Raw genomic sequence first — 24,177 nt, forward strand, 5'->3', positions numbered from 1 at the left:
ATATATTTATGTAATATATATATATATATGTGTAGTAAAGTCGATGTACATACAGTTCAAGTAATTTTTTTTTTTTTTTTTTTTTTTTTTTCTTGCTTTTGTAGTATATATTTTTTTAAAGTATTTGAAACTTATTATTAGTAAAATATATTTTTATATATCTATATAGTGCAGTAATGATATGTATAGCTTTTTATTTATGTAGAAGAACCAATGTTGCGTTTTTAATATCTAAAGAAAAAAGTCTAAACTTTTAATAAAAATAAAAAGAAAGAAAAGGTATTATCGTAGTACATGTTTCAATGTAATAAGGAGATTATTAAAAAAAATAAAATAAAGGAAAACTCATTTAATTTATAATATTATATTAAAAATAGGTATAATTAATATGATAAAAATTATAAAGAAATCAAAGAGTTACAACTTGAAATTTATAATTTGTCATATAATATTAATTTTTTTTTATCTTAATTCTATCTTAGGTTAATAAATTTATAAGGATAAATATAAATATTTTCAATATATGTATATATGTGAGTTAATATAATTAAGAACAAATCTAATATATTCATTATTTATCACAATAAATTTTTTTTTTTTTTTTTTTTACTATTTATATAATAATATAAAATATATTATATGGGAAATATATTTTTGCATATATGGTTCATGCTTATAATGTAATATTATACTATATGTTATATATATAATATAATATATATATTTTGCATACGTGAATCCGTTTTAAATAATATTGAATAAATTTTAATATATTATAATATAAATTTTATATATTTGTATTTTTTTTTTTTTTTTTTTTTTAAATTAATATGAAAAAGTTTTACATTTTGGAAATAAAAATATGTAAGATAAAATATTATATAATAATAAATGCTATATATCAAAAAATATCATAATAAAAATTATATATATATATATATATATATATAATTAAATATGTCAAATAAGAAATATAATAATTAAATAACAATATATAATTAAAATAATATATTAATGAAAATTATTATGACATATTCTTTTCATGAAGTTTTTAAATATATATAATTCTCCATCATAGGAAATATATATAAGCTCCATAAATATACTTAGCGAGTAATAAAATTTTTAGGATCATCATTTATTATATATATATATATATATATATTTATTTATTTATTTATTTATTTGTGTCCTTATGTGAAAAATGAATCAAGAAGAAAAGAAGAAAAAGAGTTATGATGAAATTCTGTTAAATCTATGTTTAACAAAGGATGATAAAATTGAGGCTGTCTTAAACAAAGTAATAATAATAATATATATATATAATATATTTTATATACAAAATAAGTTTTGTGGCTATTTATTAATAAATATTATTTTTTCTTTTCTTTTATTTTATTTAATTTAATTTTATTTTATTTTATTTTATTTTTTTTCAGCTGGTTCCTCTTTTAATGGATGAGATATTTATTTGTGAAGCAAGCTTGAGAAATAAACTGATTGAAATTATCAGTAATTGTATTTTAAGATGTAAGTCCATTGAAGGTTTAACCCTTCCAGTGTCAAATATGATAGAAGGATATTTTAAAAATATTAATAAAAGTAATAGTAGTCGTATTTTATATAATAGTACATTAATGATATTGTTAGATATATGTTTTATAAATATATGTGATGATGAGAAAATAAAATATCAAAAATTAATAATTGAGAATAGTGACAAATTATGTGTAGATAAAGAAATGTGTATATTTTTGATAATAAAATTTATTGAAAGTTTAGAGATATTAAATAATGGAAGGAATAAGAAAATAATGAGTGATTATTTATATAATGATTATTCATATGATATGAATTATAAAATAATGAATTTTGTGAAATATCTTAATGAGTTTTTATTAATTCCTATATATTGTAAAAATATTGATGAGATAAAATTTGTTGATATATATATAAATAAAATTTATAAAGAGAAATTTCTTAATAAAAAAGGTTATAATATAAAAAATCATATAAAAATGAAAAAGAATACATTATATTTCTTGAATACATTTATAAATAATTATAATTTAACATATAGTTCTTATATTATTTGTTCAAATGAAAAATATGATGAAATAAAAGATTATGCCTTATCATTACTTCAAAGTAAAAGGAGATTTATCAATTATAATGATTCATTTTTTGTTGAGTTAATTTTTTCTATATTCTTATATTTTGATAATAATATATATAATATAAATTATATTACAACACTTTTGTTATTATTCAAGAATGGTTCTAGATTATTATGTAGTGAGAAGAATTATTTGCATTTAATATTGATGTACATATTTTATTTTCTTTTTTATTATGATAGTAATAACATTAATATTAATTTTAAAGATGAATTTAATAAATTTCAAAAATTATTTAATGATAAATCACAATTTGAACATTATATATCGAATAATGTATATTCTACTATCAGATTAAAGGATGAAGAATTTATTAAAAATATATTTGATGTTATCATAACCATATTAGATAATATTACCAAGTATGAATATATTGAGGAGTATAATAATTATATTTTTCTCTTTATATTTATGTATTTGAGAAATTTAAACGAGCACTATAATGATGACAATAAGGATTATATGAATAACATACATATAAACAACAACAACAACAACAACAACAACAATATTAGTAATAACAATAATAATAATAATAATAATATCACTGTCAATAATAGCTCCCTTTATATGAATAATATATATTCCAATATATATACTTGTAGCAGTCAATTATCTTGTTTAATAGAAAAATTTTTTGAATTAAACATTAAATATGATAATATAAATACAATAGTTTTAAACAAATCTTTTATATTAACATATATTTATTTTGATAAGCTAAGGAAATATAAAAAATGTGATAAAGATTCTTATATATTATATAATAATATTATAAAAGTTTTAGACATATTGGAAAAGTACTATAAGCATATCTTAAAATTAAATATGAACAAATTTTATATTGCATATAAGAAAGTAGAAACTATAAATGAATTACATAATATGATGGAATATTTAATATTAAGTGAAATAAGTGATAAAAAAGAAAAAAATATAAAAATTAACAATAATAGCAATAGTAATAATAATAATAATAATATGGAACAAAATGTTTATAATACAATATATTTGTGCTCTATGAATAATTGGAAAAATATTATTATTGAAAATATTATTAATATAATAGATTCATTTATATATTATTCAAAAAATAGTGTACTTATTAGCACTTTATTAAAATGGTGTGTTAATATATTTTTGGTTGATAATATTTCTTCTATTAGTTGTGCTTTTATATATTACTTATTATTATATGAAAATAGTAGTGATGTGATTTTGTCAGATTTGTCAAAAGATTATTTAAATTTATATAAAGATATAAAAATATCTTTTGATGAATATATTTATTTTGTATCAACAAAATTATTTAATATGAAGAATAAAGATGTATTATATTTTTTAATAGACAAAGATCAATATGATGAAAAAAATAAAACTGTGATTCTAAACCAAATTAATAAATTAAATGAATCTCATAATAATAACAGTCAAACAAATAGTATAAATAATAAATATGATACATATGATAATATTGATGAATTTTTGGGTTATAATATTATAAATTATAATCTACATATGTATAATGAAAATATTTCAATAGATGACATGAAATCATTAATTGAATATTCCAATAATAATTATAGTCGTTTTAATTTGATTCATTTATATAATTTAATAAAATATATTAAAAATTTAAAAATAGACAAATTTATACATATAGAAAGTATATATTATATATTTTTAATTATGGACTTATATTTGTTGAATATAATTAAGCTTGAAAGCTATTTGGATAATGATAATTATATGATAACATATTGTATTGTTTTTACCTTTTTAATAAAAAAGATAAAGAAATTTTTTAAAAATCATGAAAAGAATGAAGATAACAAAATGATATATTCTTTTAAGAATATATCTTTGTTGAATAGTAAGGTGTATATAATATATGATACATTATACATTTTAATGAAAGAAAGATTTAATTTAATTATACAAAATTTATTACACATTAAAAATAAAAATATAACTGAAAATTGTAATAGTACTAATAATAGTTTGAGGTTATTAAAATATAGCAGCAAATTTTTAACAAAAGTATATATATTAACAAAGTTGAAAAATGACGAATTATTTTCTGATCTTTTAAATTTCTTAGATAGAACAAAATTTGAAGAAATATACAATGTGGATAACCAAATGATTATAAAAATATATTTTAATTTATTATATTTTGGTACAATTATTAAAAAGGAAAAAAAATTTGATGAAAAATATTATGGCATATTAGAAAAAGTAACTAAATATATTATATATATATATAATAATTATATTAAAGAAAATATTCCTTTTGATACTAATCTTTTAAAATATTGTATTAAATTTTTGTATCTATCTTTTTTTTCTGAATCATTTTTATGTAATTGGAATAATGTACTGAAAAAATTGATACATTCAGAAATAACAGATATTAATATTGACAATGACTGTGCATTTTATAGTATTGTATTTATACTAACGTCTATAGAGAAATATATAAAATGTAATAAAAATGTAAAGGATACAAACAATAGGCATGTTTGTAATATAAATTTGTTAAAAAATGTTTTAAAATTATTAAGTTGTTTTATAACACTTAAAAATGATAATATTAATAATATGTTGAAGCAGAATATCAAAGATTGTATCATGTATTATGATATGTTTTCATTTCATAAAATATATGGTCTTTATATATCTCACTGTTTTTTAAAACTAGATCATATGAGTCTTCATAAATTATCATATAATTGGTTAGACTATATATTATTATCTGATAATTTATTAGACGATTTATCTAAAAATAATAAGATTGAATTAGGAGAAAAGTATAAATGTTTATGTATAATTATGTTTTACATTATATATTATAATCCATTTTTAGGTTTTATAAATGAGCATGCATTTAAAATTAGAGACCTTTTCATATATTATATAAAATTAAAAAGTGATATATATTCAGAATATTCCTTTTTAGGTTTAAGTATTTTGTTCTTTTCATTATCTATACAACATCATATGAATATAAATAGTATATATTGTGATAATGAAAATATATCTTATTTAGATTCTTTAAAAAATGATTTCCTTTTATTAAATGAAAAGAGAAATATTGAAAGTAAAACATTTGAAAATAAAAAAGGATATAATATATTAAATAATGTTGTAAATAAGAATAATATGGAATATATAAATTTAATTGACAGATTTAATATGGATAATTTTTGTATGTCTAATTTTATTAAAAAGAAAAATAAAAAAGATGATGAAAAAAAAAATATGAATTTTACAATTATGGATAATGATTCTTACTATTTTATTAATGAATTATCTTGTTTTTATAAGGATAGAATGAAAGATAATATTTGTGATTATAAAATAACATGTAATAATAATTTATATAATGTGAATAACAAAAGAGTAACATATGATACTCTTCATAATTTTGTAGAAGGAATTTTGAATTCATTTAAAGATTGTAATATTGATACATCATTTTATAAGAATTTTTTAAAAAATAATAATGAAAAAGACTTTGATGAAAATTTTATAAATGAAATAAAAAAATTTGAGACTAGAAAAGATCATATTTTGAAAAATATATATGAATATATTAACAATGAAAGAAACATCAATTTAATTAATCAGTATGTAAATCTTAGTAAATATTGTTATAATTATATATATTTATTTTTATTCATGCAGTATTCTGAATTATTAATATATAAAAATTATAAGAAATTGAAGTATTTTTTTTTAACTAAATTGGACAATATAAACATTAATGATAAGAACAATAATGTGGTATGTGAAGAAATATTTAAATCAATATATGAAAAGTTAAAAAGAGATATATATCTACAAATAGATATAGAGAATAAAAATAGTTTAGAATTATATAGTAATAACTCAAATTTGGATAAATATATATATAATGTATCTGATTTGAAAAAGGTGAATAAAAAAATTCATGATATTATAAAATATATGTACAAGGAGGTTTTAATATATGATATAATGATTGAAAAAAATGATATGATGAAATTTAATTTTTTTGAAAATATATGTTTAAAAGATGTCAGTAAAACTATGATAAGAATGAGAATGGATTTTTTTAAAATGAAAAATGAATTTCAGTTTTCTATATATGGAATAAATTTATTGATTAGAGAATTAGAAAATTTCTATTTAATTAATAATGAAATAATTAATGAAGCAATGTTGATATTTTTAAATGAATTTCTTAAAAAGATAAATTTAAAGGAAATATTTTGTATAATTATTGATTATTTTTTATGTTTTATATGTAGAATTATTGATACACATATGATGAATCTAAAAATGTGTATACCATTTTTGAATACATTTAAAAGTGTGTGTATGAAATTTTGTGATAATGTGTTAAATGAAAAGGAGAATAATGCAGATGATACTAAAATGTTAATGTGTTTTGAAAGATATAATATGGAGACAACTCATCAAAATAATAATATAAATAAAAATAACAACAATAACAATAATAACAATAATATGAAGAATGATTACAGTTGTGGTAATACAACTTATGGTGATATCAAAAACATTGATGAAAGATGTATTTGTTCTATATTACTAGGATGGTATGAAAAAATAGAAGGTAATAAAAAATCAGAGCTATTTATAACAGATTGTATAAATAGCTGTATCTTATCATCTAATAATTCTTTTTTTGAATTAAGAAATATACAAGATTTATTATTTTTTTATATAAAGAATAGTGAAAAAATTGAAAATGACTATAATGATTTAAAAATTGAAGAAACTAAAAAGGATGAAATTACAATAAAATATAAAGAAAAAGAAATATATTTTTCTAAATTGCTTAGATATAATAATTTGGAAAAACAAAAAGCTGCTATTGAAAAAATAGTATCATATTATAAAAATGTATTAAATATTGAAGAGGATATAAAAAATATATTAAATAATATATTAATAAAAGTTTCAATTGTAAATAGTAAATATATATTAAGCACTTTATGTTATATCATTATAAAATTAATAGATAGATATGAAATATTATCTGGTGATATATATATGAATGTTCATATATGTATTATATCCTTTGAATTATTGTCTATATTTATATCAAAAAATATTCATGTCAATTATTTAATACATATAAATGAATTATTATATTATTTAATACATAAAGTGCCATTTTATTATTACACCAAATTTGTATACTTTAATTTATTAAAAGATTATTTTGATATAAATTTAAATTTTAAGGATATTCAAAATGTAAGAAATTATTGTAGTTCTGTTGTTTTATATTTATTAAAAAAACATTACCTTCTTGATATATATGAAAAACATATTTTTAGGGACAACAAATCTGTTGAGAATATTACAATGTATGAACAAATAATATTATTGAAAAATGTAAGTGAAAAGATAAAAGATCTGTTTCAAAAAAAAGAATATAATTTAAATGAATTTCTTTTATATTTAAAAGGAAAAAATATTCAGAAGGATGAACTATTACATAATAATGATGATATTGATAAAAATTATAAATCTATATGTGATTCATTTTTAAATATATGTGATAAATTAGACAAGGTAGAATTATTAGACTGTAACTTCATTTGTGATATTAAAAGGAGAGAAGATCTTCAACATGATGAGAATTATTTATATATTGAAAATTTTATTTTAAAAGCAATAAAAGACAAAATATATGAAAATAAACATTATATAAATATTATAAAGGATGAAAATATTGAAGTATTTGTAATAGAAAACATGATAAATTTTATGAATATAAAAATGAAGGATATTTTAAATATGGAGATAGAAAAGAAGAAATTATTTAATGAAGAAAATAAATTATTTTTAAAAACGTTGGAATCAAAAATGCTTGTAAGAAGTTTTATTTTAAGAAATGTGCAAAAGAATGATGATAATAATTATTATAAAGATATATATGATATATTACAAAAAAGAAATATGTTTCATTTTTATAAATTTTTTAATGATTATATTGAAGAATTTCTTCATTTTCTTGATTCCCAATTTTTAAAAGATAAAAAGGGTTGTTTCATGTCAATATATGTATTTGTGCAATCATTTGTTGATATATATAAAGAAGATAATTATGATGAATTGGATATTGAAAATATAAAGAATGTTATAAATTTATATAGAAAAATAAAGGATGTGATGGATGAAAAGGACTATATACAATCCTTTGATAATTATTATATTCTTTTGTCATTATTAAAATGTGTAAACTTATTATTATTATTAATATATAACAGTAATAATAAAATAAATCATAATAATAAAATGCATTGTTGTGATAAAGCATATGTTTCGTCCAGTTATTTAAATTATGTCCATGTTTTTGAAAAGAATAACCTTTCTTTTAATATGAATGAAATCTATAAAACATATGAAGATCTATTATGCATTTTTTGTAAGGTTAAAGAATATGAAATATTTCAACATATGTATATTTTTATATTTAATATCCCATCAATTTTTATAGAAAATTTTAATTTTGTAAAATTATATGAATGTATTGTTAAATTAATGGATGCCTATTTTAGAAAAAAGGATATACATTCGGATGAAATAATTATTTATGATAATAATTTTTTACTTCATTTTTCGAAACTTGCATTATGTGTTTTTTCTTATTTCTTAATAAAAAAGGACAAGAATAAGTGGTTACATTTTTACAACTTTGAATATTTAAATAAATATATCAAAATAGAAAAGCTGAATGATTATACATTTTGTTTAGATAAGATACAAAATGAAAATTATTCTAATAGAAATAATCATACAAATTATCATTATATTTTTTTACATGAATATATCAGAATAAATGAGGATAAAATGGGAATTAATATATCATTAATGAGGAGTAAAGAAAAAACAGTAAATAATGAAATACAAAAAAATAATGATATGAAAATATTGGATAAATATGAAGAATATATGTATGATAATAATATTCTAGAAGTTAATAGAGAAAGTTATTTAAATATACAAGAGAAGTTTTTCAATTTTTTAACTAAATTATTGTTCATCTTATTTGAATATTGTAAAGATAATAACACTAAAGATAACATTAACATTAACAATAACAATAACAATAATAGTAGTAGTAATAATAATTATATTAATATGAATAGTAATAATAACATTTTAGGTATAATAAAATCCTTTTTTCATTTTATGTTCTATAATAAGATATATTTATTTGAGATAGGCAATATAGATATATGGGAAAAGATATATAACTACATTTATTTATTAATTATAAAATGTAGAAGTAGAAAGGTTTTTGACAGTTTAATGGATATACTAAATATATTATTATGTATATATAATTCATATAGTTATGAAAATCAAAATGATAGAACTATATATACGAATATAAAAATAAAAGAACTTACTAAATTTAGGGATAATAAAGAAAACAAACAAAATAATGAATATGATTATATATTTTACAATGATGATAATGACGATAATTATATGACAAGTACAATTAATTTTCTTTTTATTGTATTTTTTAAATTTTCGGAAAGGTCTAAATTATTTGTTTTCCCAGATTATATTATGAACAATTTGAAATATGCCATTTTGTTGAATTATCCTAATTTCTTAATATGATAAATAATAAATATATATATATGATAAATATTATAGAATCCATTTATATTTCATAACATAATTATGTTTCTATTAGACACATATATGTAATATATTTTGAATGATAATATATATATATATATATATATATATATATATATATACACAATATGTATGTTAATCTTTGTGGTACATTTTTTATTTTATCCATAATATACATATATAAATATATTTATATATATATATATATATATATATATATATATATTATTATCAGATATATTTTTTCATACTACTTCATTTTTGTGTTGCATATAAATAAATCATTTCTATTTTATATATTTTACTTTGAAATATATATAATTATATTTATATTTATATTACAATATAAGAAGTGTCAAATATATTACGTATATATTTAATTTTTATAAGATCAAAGAAACTTATATAAAAAAATATTTTACCCTTTAATTAAAATATTAGGATTTTACAATAATAATAAGAAATTTCCTATTTTTATATATAATATAATATATATTATAACGTGCCGTTGTATTTGAATATATTTATTATTATGTGAAAAATATATTCTACATATATATATATATTAAATAAATAAAAAATATTTATAATATATGTAAAAAAATAATATATATTTAAAATATGTATAAAATAATATAATATATATATATATATATATATATATATATATATATATATATAATATAATATAATATGTACATATATAATTATTTATTTTATTATGAATTGTTGGGATTTTATTTCATACTTATTTTTCCAAACACAAATATTATATTTCAATATAATATAAATTTATATTTTTTTTTCTTTTTTTAATTTTTTCTTGTTTTGAATTTAATAACTATTATTATATAAAATTCATAATATTATTTTTAAATTATATTATTATGTTATATATATGTATACAATATTATTTAAAATTTTGACATTTAGATAATAATGTTTATATATATATATATTTCATTTTGACATATTTTGAATTAATGTAATTATATTTAATATTATTATAAATGAGGATTTTTGTATATATACATATATATATGTATAGCATATTAATAAAATAGAAGGATTAAGAAACTAATACATACATATATAGATACATATATAATATATATATATATATATATATATATATATATTTATGTATGTAGGTTTGATTAAAGTAATATATTATATCAATATATATATATATATATATAATAATTTATTTATGGATTGTAGTTAGTTTCTTGTTTATTTTTATTGTACATTATTTCCTTTGACATATTTTTCCTTTATTTTATTATATATATATATATATATAAATATATTTATTTATACTACCTTATTGTTATAGCAATGGAAGATATCGAATTTCATTTTATTAAGAATGAAATAATAAAAATAGGAGATAAATTAATAGATAGTGAAGATATTTTTGAATTATGTAAGAAGATAAGTAAGAGTAAAACAAAACAATGTATTGATACGATACTAGAATGTATATTTTATATGCCTGTTAAGATAGGTATATATGCTACAATATTAGGTATAATTACGAAGAATAATGAAAAATTAAAATTAGATGTTGTTTTAAAATTAAATCATAATATTGAAGTATTTATTAAGGATAAACCATTACAATGTTTATTATGGTTTCGTTGTATAATATCGTTAAGTTGTTGTTATATATACGATTTTAAATATTGTTTAGATTTATTTCATAAAATGTATGAATTATGTATAGAATTATATAAAGAGAAGAAATATATTAAGGGTGATAATATTTTATATATGCTTTTAAGTAATTTTTTTTATATATCTAAAAATATATATGATGAAAACAAAGAAGTATTGGATAATTTATTAAATAATTGTTTTGAATTGATTGAAAAAAGACAAGAATGTATTGATAATATAGATATAGATAATAATGATGTAACAACTATAGAATATATTTATATTTATATTAATAGTATAATACATAGTGATAATTTTAATGATAGGTTATATTATTTAAAAAATGCTTTAAATAAATATTTAGAAAACAATTTGAAAAGTGTGGCAACACATAGATTTTATCAAAAGCAAATATTCCAAGAAATATTTTTAAAAGAAAATAGTGAGTTAGATGATCACGTATGGAATATAGAAAGTATTACTAAAAATATATTAGAGAGGAATAAATTAAGTGATCATAATGATGACACCAACAATGATGTTAATAATAATAATAATAGTGGAGACCCATCTGTGGGTAATTTTAAAACGAATTTAATAACATTACCTTCTACAATTGAAAAATGTATTAATGTTAATCATTTTATAAATTATGAATGTGTTGAATATATTAGTAGCTTACAAATTGATTTTAGAAAAAAGAAAAAAAAAACATATAAAAATATGCATGATATATGGTTAATACAAGAACATGTATTACATATATTAGAATTGTATAAAGATAGTGTTGAATTTAGTTCTAAAGTATTAGGGATATATGTACAACTACAAAGCAAATTATATAATAATATATTAATAGAATGTATTGTAAATAAATTGTTATGTTCCTTTAATGAAAAGAATTATTATTTTTATATATCTTTAATTAATAGGTTATTATTAATAAATAAAAATTTAGGAACTGTTATTATTAGATGTATTAAGTATATTTTAAAGAGAATAGGAACATTAGATAATGAGTCATTTTATTTATTCATGGAATTATGTTTGTGCATGTTGACATTTTTTTCGTATGAGCATAAATTATTGAAAAGTAAGGAAAATTTCTTTAAAAGAAAATATAAGGACATGAATAAAATTTTGAAAGTACAAGGGGAGAATATGCAAAATAATGTGGATGAAATAGGAGGAGGTGTAAATGAATCGGATGGGCTGAAGAATAAAAAAGGAAAAAAGAGAACTCGTGATGAGATTGAAGATAATGATAATAATGATAATGATGATGATAATAATAATGATGATAATAATGATGATGATAATAATGATGATAATAATGATGACAATAATAATGATAACAATAATAGTGATGACAATAATAATGATAACAATAATAGTGATGATGAATTAAATGAAAGTTCTGACAAACAATTTCCATTCAATAGAAACAATAAAAAAAATGTTGTTATATTAAAAAAGAATGAACAAACCTTAAATGAATTAAAAATGTTAGATAGTAAAATTCCTTTTTGTATAGAAGCTGATGTAAAATATAATTCTGATGAATATAGTGATGATGAATATTTGTGTGAAGATGATAATAATAATAATAATAATGATGTTGATAATAATGATAAAGATGATTACACTTTTGAAGAAAGTGAAAATGATATTGATGATAATAATAATGATTATATGTTTGATTATGAAACATTTAATGAGGAATTAGAAAAATTAGAATTATCAGAGAATTTAAAACAATTTACAAAATTAATGTATTGTGTTGTAAAGAAGAAATATTTTAGAAAATGGAGTCGTAATTTTTATTTTAAATCTTGTTCGTTAGTTTATAAAAATGAGTTAGAGAATTTGATTCCTAGATGTATTATTAATTATTGTAATAATTTTAAATGTGTTAATGATAATAAACATGATGAATTTCATGAATATTTAATATTTAATAGTATGATAAAATATACATATGATGAAATAAATAATATACAAGATAGATCTTTACTTTTAAAAAAAAATGAGAATCATACAAAAGATGATGCAATTAAAAAATTTAATGAATCAATGAATATAATAATTCAAGGTTTTATGAACTTTTTAAATGGTAAATCATTTTTAAATAATGTTCCTTTATTTTTTGCTAACTTATCACAAAATATAATGAATATTATAACTAATATTTCGAATAATCATATAGATGGAAATATGTTTAATAGTTATGTATTTGAAAATGATTTTTTAAAAGATACTATTTCTTGGAATAGTTATGATTTATTTATTCTTTTTTTTAAATCACTTATACTATTTGATTCTTCTAATGTTTCCTCTTTAAAGCAAGCATTCAAAAATCATTCTATTATACTTCTTAATTACAAGGAAGCTCAAAATTTTTCGTCAGATGATGACAGGAGAGTATTCGAAATGGATCTAATTAATATTGTATATTCTCATTTTAATAACTCAGTGCTCTTAAATATTGTAATAAGTTTGTTAATAGAAAACTTAATAGTGGATGAATTTTCTGTAGTGCATTTTGTTTTGGAAAAATTGGATGATGCCAATTTGGGTAAGTGCAAATATATAATATAAAAGAGAATAAATATTTAGAAGGATATATTTGTATGTATTGAATTATTTTTCACTTGATTTTTTTTTTTATTTTATATAATACATCTTTTTTTTTTGTTACATTTATAATATATTAAGATATATATATATATATATATATATATTATTTATTTTTTAGATGAATATTATGTTGTGAGATTACTATATGAAGGAATTAATAATCTTATTATAATAAAAGAAGCTAACGATATTGAAAAAAATAAATTGAGAAGGAAACAAACGCGAAATGAAAATGAAGAACAAATAAATGAATTAGAGAATAAAAAGAATGAATTGCTTCAGAAAATATTTCATTTGTGTAATAAATCTATTTTTATGTTATGTGATAAAATGATGAAATTAAAAACATCAAATAATTCATATATGAGTAAAGAATTATTAAAAGAATCTTTAGTATTTTTAAGGACGTATCTTTCATATATTGATGTTGACCAATTCTTACAATTGTGTCATGAAAATAATTTTGAATCTGAGTTATTAGAGCTTGCTACTATATTTAAGTATGCAAGTATAAAAAGTAAAAATAAAGAAAACTGAAAGGATTATCATCAATATATATATATGTATGTATGTTTATATATATATATATTTTTATATGTGCCAAGTTAACATAATGGTAGTTATTAATACGTGTTATACTTATAATTTAATAATGTCTAAATAGAAAAGAGAATTATTAAGGATATTTATATTTATTTCTTAATAATTACATTTAATATGCCTTCTACAATGTTTACTTATATTTTCTTTTTTTATTTTATTTATTTATTTATTTATTATTTTTTTTTAATTTATACTTTCCCATTCATTTATTTTTATATCATTGGTTATTAAATGAGAATATAATAAATATTTATAATAACTACTTAAAAGAAGAAAAAAAACAATTATAATGTTTTAAAGGTTAAATTAAATAACTTATGTTATTTAAATAATTAAAAAAAATAAAAAGAAAATAAATGATAAGTAATTAAATAAAATAAAAATAACAAAAAAATTAAAAAAATAAAAAGAAAACATAAAAAATTTATGGGACATAAAATGTTCAACTATTAATATATATATATATATATATATATATATATCATATAATCATTGTAATTTTTTTTTTTCTTTCTTTCCATTTTGATACCTTTGTCTAAACACATATGAGTATAAACAATTAATTGTCTTCATACATTACGATATATAAATTCTACCTTTTTGGGTGCATTGATTAATATATGTGTGTGTTCATATTTAAAGGCTAATGACAACTGAAGAATAAATGGAAAGATATCTTTTGGTATTTTATGATTTAAATAATATACATAATTTTTATCAATTTTAAAATGTTCATGAGTAGAATTTTTTTTAAAAATATTATTTAAAGAAATATGTTTAAATGTATCAACGGTATAGTTTGAATAATTATCTACATTTGATATGGAGCTAATTTTTTCAATTGATATTTTATTTCTAATGTTATTAACAAGAACATTAATATATTTTTGTTTAAATAATGTTTCATATTTGCTTTTTTTTTTCTTGTTATGTTTTTTAATATTAATTGGGTTTGTATCTACTGTATCATCCATATTATTATTGTACATGTTTTCTTGATTATTATTTAAATCATTTTCATTTGTGTCTTCTTCTAGTTTATCATATATGACTCCATAATTTTCCATATCATGGATTTCATCATTTATATCTAACTCTTCCAAAACTACATCATCATTTTGTATATTCACATCATCATTTTGTATATTCACATCATCATTTTGTATATTCACATCATCATTTTGTATATTCATATCATCATTTTGTATATTCACATCATCATTTTGTATATTCATATCATCATTTTGTACTCCATTTTGATATGTACTTTTATCATATATATTAAAATTATATATATCTAAAGCCCCACCGTGTATATGATTATATATATCATACACATTATTTTTATGAATAAAGCTATGTTTTAAATTTGTTTGTATTGAGTTAAAGAATTCGAATAAATTTTGTTTATTATATGTTAATGAAAATATATCCATATGTGGAATATTTTTATAATAGATATTTTCATTTAACATAAGAGATAAAATTAATTCATAAAATTTAATTTCTTTTTCATGTGAATAGATCCACTTTTTCTTAATTTTTTTTTTTATATTTTTAGTTTTTCCAATTACTGTGCTATTACTTATTCGAACAAAGATAACATTTATATTTACTTTTGTTTTATTATTATTAACATCATCAACATTTTGATTGTTTATATCGTGATTAGAATTTGATATATTAATATCACCAACATTTATATCATTATGATTATTTTTTTTTTTTTTACTTTTTGTTTGATCTTTTTTTTTTGTTTGATCATCTATTTCTGTATCTTTATTTGTATTTTGATTTATTATATCACTATTATCATCATTGTTTGAATAATTATAATAACGTTTATAATTATCCATATAAATATAGAAATCATTAAGTATATTATTAAAATCATTTTTACTATTTAAACGAGTTTTATTTAATTTTTCTTCTTTGATAATTCTTTTACTCTCTTTTATAAGTTGTTCCTCTTTTTTAATTTGTTCTTCATCTTCATATTTCGAATATCCATGTAAAAAAAATTCTTCATCTAATTTTTTTTTTTCTTCTTCCATAATTTCTTGAAAGGTTTTTGTTTTTTTTTCTTCTGAGGTATTATCTGTGGGTGTCGTTCCTTCTTTGTCTGTTCCTGAGGTTTCATTTTTTCCTTTATCATTTCCTTCAGAATTATCCTCTGCATTTGTATTATATTCTTCATTCAATAAACTTTCCATATCCATAACTTTATTACTTTGTAAATCTTTAATATACATTTGTTTAATTTGTTCAATATCTTTTATGCTTAAATCATTTTCGTCACTATCTCCTTCTTGTTGATCATATTTATCTCCTTTTTTTTTCTTTCCTTTTTTATTTGAACCTATTTCTTGTTCATCATCATCTAGTTCACTTTCTTGTTTTTCTTCATCTTGCTTATGTAGGATTTCATAAAAGTTTATATTATTATAATTATTGTTTAAAATATTATGGAAGGCATTATATAAGGCCATGCACTCATATTTCCAATTACAGTAATATATGACAAAATAATATTCATTTGTTTTTTCATTTTTTATTTTAATTTTTTTAAAGAATTTTTCTTTATCCTCTTGTTCCATTTTAAACATATTTGCTAAATCTTCTCTTTGTATTTTGTCAGGAGTATTAAAGAATTTGAATTTATCTCCAAATCGGTGTATAAAGTTGGATATGAGTTTATGGTTTCTTTCTTTTTGGATGTGTGTCATGTTTTTTTCTGTATTATTTAAAACTGATATATCATGTTCTTTATCATTTTGATGTGATGAAATGATATTTTTATTTTCTTTTAATGCCTCCTTTTCAAGATATTCTTTATATAGTTTATTTTTAAATTGTTCATGTTTAAATAAATTAATTACAAAAAATATGTATGTAAGTAATTCGTGACTATATTTAAATTTTTCATAGGCATATCTTTTTTCTACATTTATAGGTATATTATTACTTATATATTCAAAATTATTATTAATAAAATCTTTGTTTTCTTGTTTAATCTTTTCATATTGTTCTTTTTCCTTTTTTATTTGTTCTCTAATTAATGCTTCTTTTTCTTCACTACTAATATTACTATTATCTATATCCTTATTATATAATATACTTTTACATTTTTTATTTGTGTTATATTTATTTCTATTTAATATATTATTCCTTTTATTAGAATATAAAAATAAATTCCCTTTATTATTCCCATCATATATTCTGAAGCACATACTCAAATTATTTAATAGGGAAAAGAGCAAAGTAATTTTTAATATTATTTTCATGTTTTCCTCATCTTTCCCATTTATTCAAAATATAAATTTTAATATTACAAAATGGAAAAAAAAAAAAAATGAAAAAAGATTAAAAAAAAAGAACTTCCCTTAATAATATTTTTTTTATTTTATATATTTATTTATTTATTTATTTTAAGTTGATAATAATTCTTTTGCGTTTATATTCTCAAAAGGTTAATTTATAACCAAAAAAAAAAAATTTTTTTTTTTATCATTCCTATTACACATATGTAAAAATAAAAAAAAAAAAAATATATGAAAATATAATTTTATGAAATATTGGAATTTATATACAATTTTTGACATACATAATATATATATGTATATCTTTTATTTTGAGTATCTATTTATTTTATTATATATTATTTAATATTTATTTAAATATAAATATATATATATATTATACATATATATATGTAATATCGCATGAAGCTAAGCCTAATATGATAATTCCAAATAATATATATAAAAATTTTATAATATTATATATTTTTTTTTTGATTTATTTTTCATATTTTAAAATTTCTCATGTTTTATTAAGTTTAAAAAAACAAAAATGAAAACATATATAAAAACAAATAACATTAAAATATAAAATTTTAATTTTTACAAAAAAAAAAGAATTTATATAAATATGTATATATATATATATATATATATATATATATATAACATATATAAATATAGCACATAAAGTCAATATAAGAATATAAATTTCGTGAATAAAAAAATACATTAAAGTATATTTAAAATTTTTTTTGTAATTAACTTATTATTAAATATTTTGAACTATGTTCTTAGATGGTCTTAAATATATACATATCTAGTGGACACAAATAAAAACAAATTATATATATTATATATATATGTATAATATAATTTATTTGAAATTTTTAATATATTAACTTGTTCATTCCTTCAAAAAATTTTTATAAAATAATAATCCACTTATTTTATAGACAAAAAAAAAAAGAAAAGAAAATTAAAAAAATAATTAAATGAAAGTATAATTTAACTGGATTCTTCATTCTCTATAAAAATTAAAAAAATAATAAAAAAAAATTATATTTTTTTTATATAGTTTATATAAAATAAAAGGTACAAATATATATATATATATATATATATATATACAATTATATTTTACCATTATCATTTTCAATAAAATTTTCCATTGTAGCATTTGCCAATTCTCTGTCCTTTGTTTTTATTTTTTCAAAATCTAAATATCTTAATGAGGGTATATTATATATTAAATATTCTCTATAATGTTCTAACCTGCAAAAAGAGTAATCATAATTATGTATATATGATAATATTATATATATATATATATATATATGGACATATGCTTATTATATATATATATTATTACTTGCACACTGAATTTTCCAATAGGCTCAACCTTATTAAATTCTTAGCTTTAAATAATGATTTAAGATCACTTAATTTTTCTAGCTATAAAAAATTAAGTAACATGAAAAAACATATATTTATATTAAATATAGGGGGATATGTATTAAAAATAAATAAATTAATAAATACATAACAGTTAATTTTTTTTTTTTTTTCTATTGAGATATATTCATTTTTATGATAAGAAAAATATATATATATATATATATATATTTGTTACCTTATTATTGGTAAGAACTAATGAATTTAAATTTGGTAAATTGTCGAATATGTCTCCATCAATTCTGGCTATTTTATTGTTGCATAATATTAATGTTTTTAATTTTTTTAAATATGGAATATTATTTAATTTGATTATTTCATTATCACTTAAGTCTATACATTCAAAATAATCTTTTGTTATACTTAAGTTTTCAATAACACTAATTTTATTACCTAATAGAATAAAAATATATGTGCACAATATGAAGAATATAAATAAATAAATATATAAATAAATAAATACATATATATATATATATATATATATATATATATATAATATTTGTGTGTAATGTTTTATTTTATTATTATTATATTTTTTAGGAGCCTATTATATAACACAATTTCCTTTATTAATTAAGTATATATACACACAATATATTTACATATATATAATATATATTTTATATAATTTACATATTTATTTATGTTTAACCTCTTAAAGATATAGTATTTTCAAGAACTGGATTTCTCGATTGTTCTGCTTCATTTATCATATCAATTGTTATCCTCATATTTACTTTCCTAATTATATTAATAATATCATTTAAAGAAATCAATATGAAGTTATATTACTTCTCAAATTAAATATTACTATATTATTAAAAATTGTTCTTGTATTATATATACATTTATAAATATAAAAAAAAAAAAAAAAAAAAGAGAAAAGATGTAAATAAACATATATATTTATATATACATATATTATACAATAATATTTCAAAGATATTAATGTTTATTATGAAAATAAATGTTTAATTAATCATATTCATCAAAAAAAGAATAATTAATATAATGAATCTGACACATTTTCAGCATTTTTTTTTTTTTTTTTTTTTTTTTATAATAATGTTTCAATTATAAAATAAGAAATATGATAAGGGATAAATTAAAAAAAAAAAAAAAATTGAATTTATGAAATATTATGAAAATATCAAATAAGATTAATGTATGATATAATATGAAAATACGAAATATCAAAAATATGAAAGATATATAAATAGGTCATTTATATAAAATATACAATAACGTTAGTTCTTCAAAATATTGAGAACATATATTATATATATATATATATATATATTATGTATATATTATATATATTTTGTTATAAAACATATTATATGATATTATTTAAAATAATGGAATAAAAGAATAATACCTTTATTAATTTTATATATAATTAAATGTAAGTATACTTTTTTGTAGTATAAAAATTATATAATAATTTATTAACATATATAAATGTACATTAAACAACACTCACTGTACATAATATATTATTCAAAGTTAATTATAGAAACCTCTCTTCGGTATATGTAAATATATACAATATATTGTAAAAGATTTTTTTTTTTTTTTTTTTTTTGTGTACTTTGATTAAAAAAAGAAAAGGAAAAATAAGAACAGATATAAATATAATTTTAAATAATAACACAAATGTATTATATATATTATTTATATATATTTATGGAAATAATTATTATTCTTTATTTTTAAGAATCCTATAAATAAAAATTACTTATTTTATTGCGACAAAATTTTACAAAATAAGTTTTTTTTTTTTTTTTTTTTTTTTTTTTTTTAAATATTATCCTTTTATTAAAATGTTTTTTTTTTTTTAAGTACATATTAAAATAAAATAACATTAATTATATTAAATATATTTGTATAAGGATAATGTTTTTTAAATTCACAATATAAAAACATATAAGAAAATTTTATTATTTAAATTTTTTTTTTTTTAAATTTATATATAAAAGATTATAATATGCCTATTGTTTAATGTCATTAAGAATTTTGAACAGAAAAAAAAATGAGGGCCGGTAGTTCAGTTGGATAGAATGCCCGACTACGGATCGGGAGGTCGTGGGTTCGACTCCTGCCCGGCCTAATTTTTTCGTTTCCTTTGAGAAGGAAAAAAAATATATGAAATTTTTAAAAAAAATGTTTGTTTTAGTTTTTTTTTTTTTTTTTTTTTATTAATATATTATATTATTAGATATTATAAGAATAACATTTTCTATATATTACTACTTATAGAAATATATATATATAATGAAATAAAATAATGAAGAAAAAAAAAATGTTAAATTCATTAATAAGTTAATAGATATATTATTATATATATATATATTTTTAATGAAATAAAAAAAGAATTGCCCTTATCTATATAATTTAATAATATATATCTTTATATTTTAATATGGAAATATTTATTTATTATTTTATCTTTTATGAATATTGTTTTAAATATATGAATTCATTTTAAAGTAATTAGAATATAAAATATATATTATTATTCCACTCTGTAATATAAATATATTTTAATAGTGTCATATGATTTCTTATTATACATAGAATATATAAATTGGTATATATATATATATATTTTTTTTTTTTTTTTCCTTACATTTTAAAAAATCACATATAATAATTTAATTTATTTCCAATAAATTAAATTATGTATTTTTGAAAGGTATAGATATTAAATATATTGTATATATTATATATTATATTATAAGAGTTCTTTTCCTCCTATTAATTTATTGAGCCCAGAGGGATTCGAACCCCCAGCCTTCTGATCTGGAGTCAGACGCGCTACCGTTGCGCCATAGGCCCAATATTATTTATACCTTGTAATTCTTTCCTGTTCAATTTTAGAAAAAAAAAAAAAATACATATATTATATATATATATATACATAACTATATATAAATTGATACTATTTTTTGTTTTTCGATTTTATAAGTATAAAATTAAAAAAATAAATTTATTATATTCAGTTCATATATTAATTTACTTTTATATTTTCTAATTATACATATGGAAAATGCGAAAAAAAAAAAAAAATTATATATATGAAAAATTAATTTTATTTTTTGAAAAAATAAACATTTTATAAATAAAATATAGTAAAATTCAGATATTTTAAAATAATATAAAAATATATACTTATATTTTTTTAAATAAAATATACGAAATATTTTGTTCAAATATATAAATATATATATGTATATTATATAGATATGTTTTTATCCATATTAAATTTTAATCAAATTATATTTTTAAACTTATTCTAATTAGCACCAGTGGCGTAATTGGATAGCGCAATGCCTTCCTAAGGCAAAGGTTATGGGTTCGAGTCCCATCTGGTGTATATTTACGAAATTTTCAATTAATTATACATAAAGAATAAAAATAATAATATTATTCTATAATATATAGAAAGTATATAAAAGAAATTCATTTTTTAAGTTGGCATTTTATAAAAAATGTTTAATATATATATAAAAAATTGAAAAAAGTAATAATTTTAATATTATAAATATGAAATATTTTATTGTAATATAATTTAAGAATATACATATATAATATATATATATATATATTAATAAAAATAAATAATTATTATTTATAATAAATAAATATATGATTTATAATATCATATTTTACTTAAATTTTTTTTTATTTCTTTTATGGAATTAATCAAAGTTAATTTTTCTTATGCTCAAATAGGTTATTTTTTAATATATAAATAAGCACAAAATGTTCTCTTACTATTAGAAATTTAACAAATTACTTAACAAAAGATATAACTTTTATAGATCTACCCATTATATATATATATAGTAATAATTTAATATATTTATTAAAGGTAAGTAGTTGTTATTTCTATGGACAATTATATATTTTACAAAAAATTAAGACCCTATTATGATATAGATGGACTTAATAGGATTATATATTTAAAATATAGAAACACATCAATCATAGTTGTTTAAATATCATATGAATTTTTTTTTTTTTTTTACTATTTTGTATATAATATATTGATTAAAACTTATAAAATTTTACAGTAATATACATGATGAAAATATAGGTATGAGAACATATTTAATTATTGTCTTTTAAATATGAAGATTAAAAAAAAAAAAGGAATTATATTTTAGGTATCCTTTTAATAAACCTAAATATGTTTTATGAAAATTATAATAAAATTGTAAAAATAGTATATTCATACCTACATGTTTAATAATTTTTTTTGCAGAAAATGCAATATATTCTTATTTCTACATCATAATTGTAATAATGTATTAATTATATTAAATATATATATATATATATTAGTTTTATAATACTAAATGTTTTTACAGAGATTAAAAATATAACCAAGCATTAATTATATTACATCATTATATATTTATATATATGTATTATTTTTAAATATAAATAAATTAAGTAGATGGTATATCTTTTTAAAAGTACAATATTATTATATGTATATATAAATATATTTTTTTTCCCGTTAATATATAAATATATATTACATTTATATATAACACAATATATATATTAATATTTTAATTTAAAAAAAAAATTAATGAAAAAAAAAAAATTCATATGATATTTAAACAACTATGATTGATGTGTTTCTATATTTTAAATATATAATC

General features: G+C 16.8%; 4 protein-coding genes and 3 non-coding genes across 7 annotated transcripts; 4 read left to right on the forward strand and 3 right to left on the reverse strand.

The window, feature by feature from the left end:
* Window positions 1-1,204: 1,204 nt before the first annotated feature.
* On the forward strand, window positions 1,205-9,827 carry PGSY75_1369400 (hypothetical protein; the record flags this gene model as incomplete). Its single annotated transcript, XM_018787712.1, has 2 exons — window positions 1,205-1,300; window positions 1,440-9,827. 2 exons carry the CDS (start codon window positions 1,205-1,207, stop codon window positions 9,825-9,827), a joined length of 8,484 nt encoding a protein of 2,827 aa, XP_018640454.1.
* A 1,359-nt stretch (window positions 9,828-11,186) lies between these two features.
* On the forward strand, window positions 11,187-14,681 carry PGSY75_1369500 (hypothetical protein; the record flags this gene model as incomplete). Its single annotated transcript, XM_018787713.1, has 2 exons — window positions 11,187-14,082; window positions 14,263-14,681. 2 exons carry the CDS (start codon window positions 11,187-11,189, stop codon window positions 14,679-14,681), a joined length of 3,315 nt encoding a protein of 1,104 aa, XP_018640455.1.
* Window positions 14,682-15,316: 635 nt separating this feature from the next.
* On the reverse strand, window positions 15,317-18,031 carry PGSY75_1369600 (hypothetical protein; the record flags this gene model as incomplete). Its single annotated transcript, XM_018787714.1, has 1 exon — window positions 15,317-18,031. One exon carries the CDS (start codon window positions 18,029-18,031, stop codon window positions 15,317-15,319), a length of 2,715 nt encoding a protein of 904 aa, XP_018640456.1.
* Window positions 18,032-19,054: 1,023 nt separating this feature from the next.
* On the reverse strand, window positions 19,055-20,235 carry PGSY75_1369700 (putative U2 small nuclear ribonucleoprotein A'; the record flags this gene model as incomplete). The annotated part of the gene is made up of 5 exons (XM_018787715.1): window positions 19,055-19,074; window positions 19,191-19,321; window positions 19,419-19,501; window positions 19,680-19,894; window positions 20,157-20,235. The coding sequence occupies 5 exons, from the start codon at window positions 20,233-20,235 to the stop codon at window positions 19,055-19,057; spliced, it is 528 nt and encodes a 175-aa protein (XP_018640457.1).
* A 1,305-nt stretch (window positions 20,236-21,540) lies between these two features.
* Window positions 21,541-21,614, forward strand: PGSY75_1369800. Its single transcript has one exon. It is a non-coding gene; the product is annotated as a tRNA-Arg (tRNA).
* Window positions 21,615-22,270: 656 nt separating this feature from the next.
* PGSY75_1369900 lies at window positions 22,271-22,342 on the reverse strand. Its single transcript has one exon. It is a non-coding gene; the product is annotated as a tRNA-Trp (tRNA).
* A 464-nt stretch (window positions 22,343-22,806) lies between these two features.
* PGSY75_1370000 lies at window positions 22,807-22,880 on the forward strand. Its single transcript has one exon. It is a non-coding gene; the product is annotated as a tRNA-Arg (tRNA).
* Window positions 22,881-24,177: the final 1,297 nt, after the last annotated feature.

Source organism: Plasmodium gaboni, chromosome 13, assembly GCF_001602025.1.
Source record: "Plasmodium gaboni strain SY75 chromosome 13, whole genome shotgun sequence".
In the NCBI taxonomy this organism is placed as follows: Eukaryota; Apicomplexa; class Aconoidasida; order Haemosporida; family Plasmodiidae; genus Plasmodium; species Plasmodium gaboni.